Source organism: Alosa alosa, chromosome 5 (assembly GCF_017589495.1).
Source record: "Alosa alosa isolate M-15738 ecotype Scorff River chromosome 5, AALO_Geno_1.1, whole genome shotgun sequence".
NCBI classification, from domain to species: domain Eukaryota; kingdom Metazoa; phylum Chordata; class Actinopteri; order Clupeiformes; family Clupeidae; genus Alosa; species Alosa alosa.
The window spans coordinates 35,373,531-35,385,598 of record NC_063193.1 but is presented as its reverse complement, the minus strand read 5'-3'; the positions used below and the strand labels follow the sequence as shown (position 1 = coordinate 35,385,598).

Here is a 12,068-nt window from a genome sequence, read left to right as displayed (position 1 = left end):
GACTACATGCAAACACGTGGACAAACTGTGTTCTCTGTGCTTTTGGGGGATACGAGTGTGTGCTGCAGACAGTGCATGTCATGAGAAGAGTGTGTGTGTGTGCTGCAAGAAGAGTATGTCATGATAAGAGTGTGTGTGTGATGCAGAAAGTGCATGTCATGATGAGAGAGTGTGTGTGTGTGCTGCAGACAGTGCATGTCATGATGAGAGTGTGTGTGTGCTGCAGGGAAGTGCATGTCATGAGAAGAGTGTGTGTGTGCTGCAAGAAGAGCATGTCATGATAAGAGTGTGTGTGTGCTGCAAGAAGTGCATGTCATGATAAGAGTGTGTGTGTGCTGCAAGAAGTGCATGTCATGAGGCCACTCTCAGCACCCAGCGCCAGATGGCAGGACAGAAATCTCATTCACAAAGGAGTGCCGAAAAGGTGGCTAGAAAAAAAACATGGAATCACATCTGTCATAAAACATGGAATCACATCTGTCATAAACAATAGAATCACATCTGTCATAAAACATGGAATCACATCTGTCATAAACAATAGAATCACATCTGTCATGTACAATAGCAACCTGTGTTAAATTGTATCAGTCAATATGCTACTACTACTAGAGGATAGGAGTGCAGACATTATAAGTGCAGTGAAAGTGTAGTAAGAGGAAATACAAATAGGTCTATACAAACTCACATAGTCTGAATTATCCGGACATATTTATCTAGGCATGTTTGGTCTAACTTATCCTAACTTAAATCTTACAATTTCTTGTTCTAATTGAGACAAATGACTGGCATGTTAAACTTTTTACACTTACCTAGTTAGGCTACTTTTACCTACATAGTGGGCCAATGATATATTGCTTCTAAAATTGATAAATCCAAATTCCAAGTAGCTAACATATTTCTACATGTTAAACAAAGAAATGTGTACATTAGGAAAATAGATGAAATATCACAACGTTTGGTAAATAATGCCTACATTGTTTTCCCAAGAAGCCATCAGATTAGCCTACTTTCCCTCAAACAATGTTCACCCTCCCTGCGCATACAGCTGTCTGCGCAACGACTCCGCAGCCATGACGCGTATGAATGTTTTCCGGCAGTCATCTACAACCATAGACAGTACAACACGTATTTGTGTATCAGCACGTCCATCTGGCTGACTGTAATGTTCCATTCAGAAGCCTATGGGCTTAATGGCAGTAGTATATTTTGAGGGCCGTGCTTCACATCAAATGGCAGCCGTTGTCTGGGTGCAGATAACTGTAAGCTTTTTCGTATTTTTACTATCAGCACCGAGTCAAGCCGCTCGGCTCTACACCGAAGATGATCCAGTGACTATACTGACCACCGACACACTGAAGCAGAATGTTCACAACTCTTCAACAGCTTGGCTGGTCCAGTTTTATTCATCGTGGTGTGGTCATTGCATCCAGTACTCGCCGACCTGGAAAGCCCTGGCGGGAGATGTCAAAGGTACGCTCGTTTCTTCAGTACCATATGGTGTCAGTCGGTGTTCTAGAATTCCTCTTTCAATGTGGAAGACTTTGATAGCAATGCGTGGCCAAAGCAAAAACCATTCGTTAACACAATCTGACACTAACGTTTACATATGCTAACTGAGTTAAGTGTTAAAGCTTAATACAGAAATTCACTTTGTGTATGATCCATGTGTTACCATGTAATCGTTAGCCAAATATCCTTAATCCTCAATATCATCTTACTACGTTAGCTCCTCGGACCTCGCCATACCATAGGGTGGAAAGCAAGTTAGCTTGCTAAGTGTCCACACCATAGATGTTAGTGCTTTAAATGTGAAAATAAATATGTGAATACTGAGCTGGGTAAGTAGTTTCAACAAAGAGGGGTGTGGGATTTAAACTAAGCCCACTCAACTGCAACAAGTTTAAGTTTAGCTGCCACCTCTCTCAGGGTCCGGGCAGTGACACTAATTGCTATGAAAGGTACAGGTGATTTGTGCTCGGGCAAAGCGGTCACACAGCTGGCGCATAATATATCTGTCCTCATGATTGTAAAGTTGTGCTGTTGCTGAGCCTCTCACCCTTAATCGTAGCCGAGAAGCCACCGCCTGGTCTTTCAGAGCTGAACACACAAACGCCCCCGTTAAACCCTGACGCAGCTGTTTGTCCGTGGACTTGCATACCCCCAGGCGCCGTGGCTGGCTTGTTAATAGTGGTGGGTTGTAACAAAGACCTGTGACCTGTTTTCCCATTGTAGGCTAACTTTTATAGGCTACCTTATACACACACTAACTTTTACGTGGATCAAGCGGTAGTGCCTTGAAAGCTACCCTTAACGCAACAGTTAACTTTATCAAATATCGGTTGGATGAGCTAATTTGCTTACCAGATGATATCAGCAACAATCTTATGTGTTGGCCATAGTGAGCTGTTGGCCCGTGGTGGTGAATCAGAATGCACACTATTGCCTTTGCGTCTAAAGCAGGTTGGGAGTGTGTGAATGCAATATGTCATGTGTTGTGGGGATGGATGAGATGCTGCCTGAATCCCATCATGTAATGATGCTATTGGTCAAAACAAGTGCCACACGGCAATGGCATGTCCTGAGGTTGGCTAGCAATGGACTGTGGACCCGGTTTGGCCCCTGGGACGGGACAGGACAGGACAGGCCAGGCCAGGACAGGGCTAGACTCACTCAGCACCAGAGCCAGAGGTCTCTTACAGTGAGCTGTTGGGCGCTTGCCGTAAGTGGGATGAAGAGGTCTAGAACAGATGTGAAATGGTGTGACTACTGACAAGTATTTTCCGGTCAGTTCTGCTCTATTCACATATGCGTGGTGCCCAGTGGTCCTGTGGTGCGGTCAGTTCTGCTCTATTCACATATGCATGGTGCCCGTTGGTCCTGTGGTGCGGTCAGTTCTGCTCTATTCACATATGCATGGTGGGCAGCAGCGTGAGTGGGCAGCAGCGTGAGCAGCGTGAGCAGCGTGAGTGGGCAGCAGCGTGAGTGGGCAGCGTGAGCAGCGTGAGTGGGCAGTGTGCAGTGGGTAGTGGGCAGTGGGCAGCAGCGTGAGTGTGCAGGTGTGCAGTGTGCAGTGGGTAGTGGGCAGTGGGCAGCAGCGTGAGTGTGCAGTGGGCAGCAAGCGTGAGGAGCGGTGGTGGGGGGTGGGCGTGGCTTGGCGGAGTGGGTAGTGGGCAGCAGCGTGAGCAGCGTGAGTGGGCAGTGGGCAGCAGCGTGAGTGGGTGGCGCGTGGGCGCGGAGTGGGTGGTGCAGTGGGTAGTGGGCGGTGGGCGGCAGCGTGTGAGGTGGGCGGTGGGCAGCGGCGTGAGGTGGGCAGCAAGCGTGAGCAGCGTGGGTGGGTAGTGGGCAGCAAAAGCGTGAGCAGCGTGGTGGGCAGTGCAGCGTGGAGTGGGTGTGGAGCAGCGTGTGGGGCGGTGCAGTGGGAAGTGTGCGTGCAGTGTGGGTGAGTGGGTAGTGTGCAGCAGCGTGAGTGGGCAGTGGGTAGTGTGAGTGGGTAGTGTGCAGTGGGTAGTGTGCAGCAGCGTGAGTGTGCAGCAGCGTGAGTGGGCAGCAGCGTGAGTGTGCAGCAGCGCGAGTGGGCAGCAGCGTGAGTGGGCAGTGTGCAGCAGCCTCATGTGATCTCCACGCCGCTTCCAGCGCCCTGTGGAAACTAAGAGCCTGGCAATAGCACAGACAAGTACTCGCTCAGGATACTTCTAATAACTTATCAAGTGTGTGTGTGTGTGTGTGTGTGTTGTGATGATGAGTGTGTCCTTGAGTATGTGTTCTGAGATGAGTGTGTGTGTATTCATGTCATGTGGGGGAGGCTTGTGTGTGTATCTGTATGAATGCTGAATGTGTTGGTATGTGAGAGATCAGTGTATTGGTGTGTGTTTTAGATTCATGTTTGTGTGTAAAAATGTCAAGCCTGTGTGTGTGTGTGCGTGTGCGTGTGTGCGTGCGCGCGCATCACTGAACGTTCTCCCTCTACCTTTGTTGGCACAAGCTGTTGTCCGCCTACCAGCTGTTCCACACACAATGGGGGTCACGGTGCTCATTGTCCTGCTGCGACCCAGTCGTGCACCCCCCCCCCAACTCTCACCCCGAAACACACTCTCAGTCACACACTCTTAGGAGTGGAGCAGCTGGAGGATAGAAGAACATGCGGAGGTGGGCGTGGACACACACACACACACACACACTCGCACACACAGGTCCACCAACCTATCCATAGTTTAATACGAGACCCCCCCCCCCAAAACACACTCTTTCTCTCACACACACACACCCTCCCATCACTTCATACTTTAATGCAAGGCACACACACACACACACACACACACACATTCATAGCTAAATACAAGAACCCCCCACACACACACACACACACACACAGACACACAAACACACCCCAAAGAAGTGCTCACACATGCTCACACAGATGCCACCACAACTACAGTTTAGGATTCCCTGGAGACCCACACACACACACACACACACACAGTTTACGATAGGACACCCCTCCCTATCTATAAGAGCATTGTCCTCTGTTTAAGAAGCTGTCTGTTCCCTGGCTGCCTTGTTTACATGTTGTGTTTACATGTTGTGTTTATGTGTTTACATGTTGTGTTTATATGTTGTGTTTACGTGTTGTGTTTACGTGTTGTGTTTACATGTTGTGTTTATATGTTATGTTTACGTGTTGTGTTTACATGTTGTGATGTTGTGTCCTGTTGCTGTGTTGTTGAAGTAAGTTCAGCACCTCTAAGAGAACTGATGTGATGAGCAGTGACAGGACAGGATGGGCCTCCTGCCGAGTAGCTTTATCCGTCTCTCACACCCAGCCATCAGAGAGGTGCGGCCTGGGCTGCTCAAGACGCCTGGCATCTCATCGTCTGGCTGCCAGGCAGCACTGAAACTGAGGATGATACACTGGCACTGCCACTCGACCCTTGCCCCACCCCAACACAGTGCAGTGGTGACCGCCAGACACACACACACACACACACACACACACACACACTTCCCATCAGGCAGAAGCACAGATGCCCGTTCTGCAGAACTGACCAGCAGGCGTAAGCACCCATACCCCCCCACCCCATCCCAGTCAGCCTGACGGTCCGGCAGAGGGCCATCTCAGGGAGTCTCTCTGGGACTAATGCACTTAAGGCTCTGCCTCCCCTCCTCCAGCTCCATGGCTTCATCACAAAGAGCATAGACTTCAAGATGCTTTAAAAGCCCTGTGGCCCTGCAGCAGCCACAGCCGCCGCCTAACCCACTTTACTGAGCTGCTCAGCATTAGATTGTCCCGAGGTCTCTGCCAGTAATCAGACACTAATGCGCCTGCTAATGCATTTGGGCTAGCCCGGTCTCCGCGCCTGCTAATGCATTTGGGCTAGCCCGGTCTCCGCGCCTGCTAATGCATTTGGGCTAGCCCGGTCTCCGCACGTGCTAATGCATTTGGGCTAGCCGGTCTCGCGTGCTAATGCATTTTAGCCGGTCTAGCCGCGTGCTAATGCATTTCAGTCTCCGGGCCAGATCATTCTCCGCGCCAGGGAGACTTTCTAAAGCTCCAACCTACTCCCATGATAGCCTCTGCAGAGCCTGGGGGTCCTATGGGCAGACCTGCACACTGCTGGGGGGGTCCTATGGGCAGGCCTGCACACTGCTGGGGGGGTCACTATGGGCAGGCCTGCACACTGCTGGGGGGGTCACTATGGGCAGGCCTGCACACTGCTGGGGGTCCTATGGGCAGGCCTGCACACTGCTGGGGGGGTCACTATGGGCAGGCCTGCACACTGCTGGGGGGTCCTATGGGCAGGCCTGCACACTGCTGGGGGTCCTATGGGCAGGCCTGCACACTGCTGGGGGTCCTATGGGCAGGCCTGCACACTGCTGCAAAGGTCTATAGTAGGACTACAATAGGACTACATAGATCTAGGACTGCGTAGGTCTACAATAGGACTGCGTAGGACTACAATAGGACTGTAGGTCTACAATAGGACTGTAGGTCTACAATAGGACAGGTGTAGGACTGTGTAGGTCTACAATAGGACTGCGTAGGTCTAGGACTGTGTAGGTCTACAATAGGACTGCGTAGGTCTAGGACTGTAGGTCTACAATAGGACTGCGTAGATCTACAATAGGACTGTAGGTCTACAATAGGACTGTAGGTCTACAATAGGACTGCGTAGGTCTACAAGTAGGTCTACTGTGTATAGGACTCTGTGGACTGTGGCCTCAGTGTGTTGGTGTTCCTCTGAAGATGTCTGAAGCGAGTGAGGAAGGAGCTGAAGGATATTCTAAAGCCAGAGGGGATGTTCAGGGTCGGCAAGCGTTGGCAAAATGTTGCAGCAACTCTCTTTTTGCTTTCCAACACAGGACAACTGTGGCAACGCCTGCAAATGTACTGTATGTATATGTATGTATCTCCATCCATCCTCCTCTAGCAAATCAATGTCATAGCTGGCATAGAAGTTTGTGAATTTCAAGAATTTCCAGGATTTCCTAATCGAATGGTCAACATTTCCATGAAGAAGTTGGCTAAACGTGGCCTTTACAGTTTTTTTTTCAGTCACTAACAAGCGTTTGTCCAACCAGTTGTCACATTTTCAAAACTCTAAATACAATTAGCACAGCATCGGTCTTTTGTGGCCATACCATTCACACATTTTATGTCGTTTTCACACGATATGCAGTCAGTGAACACATTTCCACAATGCTTACATTTTTCTTAACAGACCGCTTATACCTCCCAACAAAATTATGGATTATTTTTGCAGTATTTACGAATGTTAACACACAACATCCCAAAATAGTAAAACAATATTCCAAACCTTAGATACAGTATAAAAACCAATGCTTCTGCAATGATATCAGTTCAAAAACAATATATCTCAGCTGATAATACATGTAAACAAACAATTCGATAATTGACACACAACTGATTTATGTTGGGTAAATTGGGCCAACCACAGCTGATTCCAGTCTGGCTTAGACTCAGTGGCAGGGGTTATTTTGTTCTATTACACTGACACAGTACAGTAAAATGAGGACTTTGAGGAGTTTTTAGAAACAGAAACAGAAAAAGACAAACACTGTAATGTCTGGACGAGGAAGAGTAAGAGCAAGGGGCCCAGGGAGAAGAGCAGGAGCAGTGAGAGGTGCAGTGAGAGGTGCAGGAGCAGTGAGAGGAGCAGGAGCAGGCCCAGTGAGAGATGCAGGGAGAGGTGCAGGAGCAGTGAGAGGAGCAGGCCCAAGGAGAGGGCAAGGTAGAGGTGTAAGAATGCGTGGTGGCATTCCATTTGGCTGCAAAAACTGCTGTCAGTGATGACGTTTGTGCCACTATCATTGATGTAATCGCAGAGATTAGATACTGTAATTTTGTGCTTTTTTTTAGCTCCCCCCTTTTTATCTGGGCTTTTTGCTGTTGTTTTTTTGTTCAGAATGTTTGTGTTTCATGGATATTTTGTTCACTGTAAGCATTGCAATACTGTAAAACCTTTTCTGTTCTATCATACTGTAAACAGTATTTCTACTGTACCTCCTGTAGAACAGTAAAGGGAAAAAAACTGATTGGCTTTTTACTGGAATGCTTTTGAATGTGAACATAACATGTGGACATACAGTTCCCAACCAAGAAATTTAGTGTAAAACTTGCATGCAAACTGAACATAAACTGAAACATAAAAGTCTATGCAGTTTTTGTAATGTCAACAATAGCCAGTATTTTGAAACCTGGTGTACTTTGATTGACTGCATGTACCTTGTCAAGTGAAAACAAGTGTTATTCTTTGACAGAATAATTTCATTTTGAGTCAGATTTCCAGTGTTTTGGTAAAGTTAGTTTGTGCAAAGAAAGATGTGTTAGTAGTATGTTTAACAAAATGTGTTTTTGAGAAGAAAATTATCCATTTGGCCAGTTGTGTTTTGTAGGTGTGAGTCTGTGTTAAGAGTTTAGAAAAAGTATCTGAAGTATGGGTAAGTGCTTGTTAGCGATTGAAAAAAAACTGTAATATGCTGGACCTGGTGTGTGAGGGTAGAAGCAGCCCAGTGGCTGGATCAGACACAGAGCAGGCTGTTATCTCTCAGGGTCAATATCAGTGATATGGGAAGGTGGGGTTCAAATAAGGATGATGTCTCATAGCAACAACACACACAACACATTTCCACATGCGTTTTTTTTAGTTTTCTTTTTACAATTTAGCTACGTCAAGTCTCATGTTTTGGAGACACAAACAAAATGTCTCACTGTAAACGTCTAAATGATCTAAACTAAACACGCTGTGTTTCCTTCTGTCTCCTGTAGACTGCCTACAGGCTCATCCACATCGGCCAATGTTTCTGTTAATGTTGTCTAAAGCACGCTGCGTTTCCTTCTGTCTCCTGTAGACTGGGAACAGGCCATCCGCATCGGAGTACTGGACTGCGCTCATGAGAAGAACTTTGACATCTGCAAGGAGTTTGAGATCCACTTTTACCCCACCTTTAGGGTAAGTCAGAGTGTAGGCTGCCGTTTTACCCCACCTTTAGGGTAAGTCAGAGTGTAGGCTGCCGTTTTGCCCCACCTTTAGGGTAAGTCAGAGTGTAGGCTGCCGTTTTACCCCACCTTTAGGGTAAGTCAGAGTGTAGGCTGCCGTTTTACCCCACCTTTAGGGTAAGTCAGAGTGTAGGCTGCCGTTTTGCCCCACCTTTAGGGTAAGTCAGAGTGTAGGCTGCCGTTTTACCCCACCTTTAGGGTATGTTAAGTGTGTATACTGTAGGGTGCTGCTTTACCCCACCTTTAGGGTAAGTTAACCATTTAACCCACCTAAGGGGTAGTGGGTGTTGTTGACTAGGTGTAGCTGTATTGGGTGTTGTTGACTAGCTATAGACCCTTTCATCAAGGTAAACAAAAACAATGCTTGAACATTCTATTTGGGCCCCAATCTACTTCCTCTGCATTAAGATAACATATGGAATGTTAAAAAGGAAGTCTTGTGGGGCCAACTATGATGCTGATAATGGAACTCTCTTGAAAGGGTCCATAGTAGTTGTAGCTGTATTGGGTGTTGTTGACTAGCTGTAGTGGGTGTTGTTGATTATCTGTAGTGGGGTAGTGCTAGTTCTAGTGCTAGCTTTAGTGGGTATTGTTGACTAGCTGTAGTGGGGTAGTACCAAAGTCCTTTTAGGCAAGTCCCTCCACTTGGCGGCCATATTGCAATGCTTTTTGGGCACTTTCCGGCATCTATTTCGGCAGAAATGTGCAAGGCTTCACGACACCAATCTTGCTCCAGCGGCGAGATCACATGATTGGTGCAATGTCTTTACAACACACATATGATTGGCTCAGTGTATTCATATGTCAACGTTTTGCCGTGGAAGGGGTGTGATGTGTAGACAATTGGCGTTACAAACTAACCCCATGCATTTCTATGGAGTGCTGTGTCTCCTCATTAGAAAGTCTCTGGTAGTACGAGCTGGCCGTAGTGGGGAACTGCTAGCTGTAGTGGGGTAGTGCTAGCTGTAGTGGGTGTTGTTGATTATCTGTAGTGCTAGCTGTAGTGGGTGTTGTTGACTAGCTGTAGTGCTAGCTGTAGTGGCTGTTACTGACTAGCTGTAGTGCTAGCTGTAGTGGGTGTTGTTGACTAGCTGTAGTTCTAGCTGTAGTGGGTGTTGTTGACTGGCTGTAGTTGGGTAGTGCTAGCTGTAGTGGGGTAATGGATGTGGTTGACTAGCTGTAGTGGTGTAGTGCTAGCTGTAGTGGGTGTTGTTGACTAGCTGTAGTGCTAGCTGTAATGGATGTTGTTGACTGGCTGTAGTTGGGTAGTGCTAGCTGTAGTGGGTGTTGTTGACTAGCTGTAGTGCTAGCTGTAATGGGTGTTGTTGACTAGCTGTAGTGGGGTAATGGATGTTGTTGACTAGCTGTAGTGGGGTAGTGCTAGCTGTAGTGGGTTTTGTTGACTAGCTGTAGTGCTAGCTGTAATAGGTGTTGTTGACTAGCTGTAGTGGGGTAATGGATGTTGTTGACTAGCTGTAGTGGGGTATTGCTAGCTGTAGTGGGTTTTGTTGACTAGCTGTAGTGCTAGCTGTAATAGGTGTTGTTGACTAGCTGTAGTGGGGTAATGGATGTTGTTGACTAGCTGTAGTGGGGTAGTGCTAGCTGTAGTGGGTTTTGTTGACTAGCTGTAGGGCTAGCTGTAATAGGTGTTGTTGACTAGCTGTAGTGGGTGTTGACTAGCTGTAGTGGGGTAATGGATGTTGTTGACTAGCTGTAGTGGGGTAATGGATGTTGTTGACTAGCTGTAGTGGGACTGTTTGCTCATGTTCTCTTTTTCTCTTATCAGTATTTCAAAGCACATGGCAGCAACACTGATGTCGGCAAAACATACAGAGGTAAGAGTCTCTCACACCTGTGATTCAAGAGTTGTGTGCACAGGTGTACGGGTGTGTGTGTGTGTGTGTGTGTGTGTTTAGATCTGTGTGTGTGTGTGAGTGATTATGACCATGTCTCTTGTGTTGGGGTGTAGGTCCCGACCGTGAGCTTCAGACCGTTAGACAGCTGATGGTGAACTTCCTGCAGAACCACACAAAGCAGGACTGGCCCTCTCACTGCCCTCCTCTAGAACCCTACAGGTGAGTTCAAGTTCTAGAATGGCAAGAACATGACTGTTCCAAAATGAGTCACTTTCTAGTTCCATTTCCTAAGCAAATAAAATCCACATAAAACTGCAAGTCAGTTACAGAGACTCTGTGTGTGTGTGTGTGTGACTCAGTTCGGAGGACATTCTGACATTACTGGGACACAAGTCGGAGCAGTACACAGCTGTTATCGTTGAGGATGCCGATTCCTACGTGGGGCGGGAGGTAAGAGGCACCTCACCTCCAACATGCAGTAGAAATAACAGCAGCAGATATGACCCATAATGCACCTCACCTCCAACATGCCTACTTATCCAGCTGCTATATGAACAGCAGATATGACCCATAATGCACCTCACCTCCAACATGCCTACTTATCCAGCTGCTACATGTATATGAACAGCAGATATGACCCATAATGCACCTCACCTCCAACATGCAGTAGAAATAACAGCAGCCGATATGACCCATGATGCACCTCACCTCCAACATGCAGTAGAAATAACAGCAGCCGATATGACCCATGATAATAACAGCAGCCGATATGACCCATGATAATAACAGCAGCCGATATGACCCATAATAATAACAGCAGCCGATATGACCCAGCCGATATGACCCAGCCGATATGACCCATGATAATAACAGCAGCCGATATGACCCATGATAATAACAGCAGCCGATATGACCCATGATAATAACAGCAGCCGATATGACCCATAATAATAACAGCAGCCGATATGACCCAGCCGATATGACCCATGATAATAACAGCAGCCGATATGACCCATAATAATAACAGCAGCCGATATGACCCATAATAATAACAGCAGCCGATATGACCCATGATAATAACAGCAGCCGATATGACCCATGATAATAACAGCAGCCGATATGACCCAGCCGATATGACCCAGCCGATATGACCCATGATAATAACAGCAGCCGATATGACCCATGATAATAACAGCAGCCGATATGACCCATGATAACAGCAGCCGATATGACCCATAATAATAACAGCAGCCGATATGACCCATAATAATAACAGCAGCCGATATGACCCATAATAATAACAGCAGCCGATATGACCCAGCCGATATGACCCAGCCGATATGACCCATGATAACAGCAGCCGATATGACCCAGCCGATATGACCCATAATAATAACAGCAGCCGATATGACCCAGCCGATATGACCCATAATGGGTTTTTTATTCCTTTTCTGTTTCTGTTTTTTCCCTTTTTCTTGCTCGTACAGTGTAAAGCATTGTGGTCAGCCGCAGGTTATTTGCAACTACGCCATATGAATGCAATGACTTGACTTCTTCAGGACAAATGCTATTGGTCAGTCAGATATGGGGGTTGAAGTATTGGTGTTAGTGTTGGTCAGAGAAATCTGTGCTTGAGGGAGCTTTTCTAGGGAAGCACTGGAATCATGCAATGAGAAAGTGTGTGCGTGTGTTGGAGG

General features: G+C 47.2%; 1 protein-coding gene across 1 annotated transcript in view; it reads left to right on the top strand.

The window, feature by feature from the left end:
• The first annotated feature begins 612 nt into the window (after window positions 1-612).
• The window catches only part of qsox2 (quiescin Q6 sulfhydryl oxidase 2), a 25,065-nt gene continuing 13,609 nt past the window's right edge, over window positions 613-12,068 (top strand). The window contains 5 exon segments of the mRNA XM_048244578.1: window positions 613-1,470; window positions 8,368-8,468; window positions 10,302-10,350; window positions 10,485-10,590; window positions 10,731-10,821. Of these exon segments, the coding sequence (XP_048100535.1) occupies window positions 1,182-1,470; window positions 8,368-8,468; window positions 10,302-10,350; window positions 10,485-10,590; window positions 10,731-10,821 (636 nt within the window). The 5' untranslated portion in view covers window positions 613-1,181.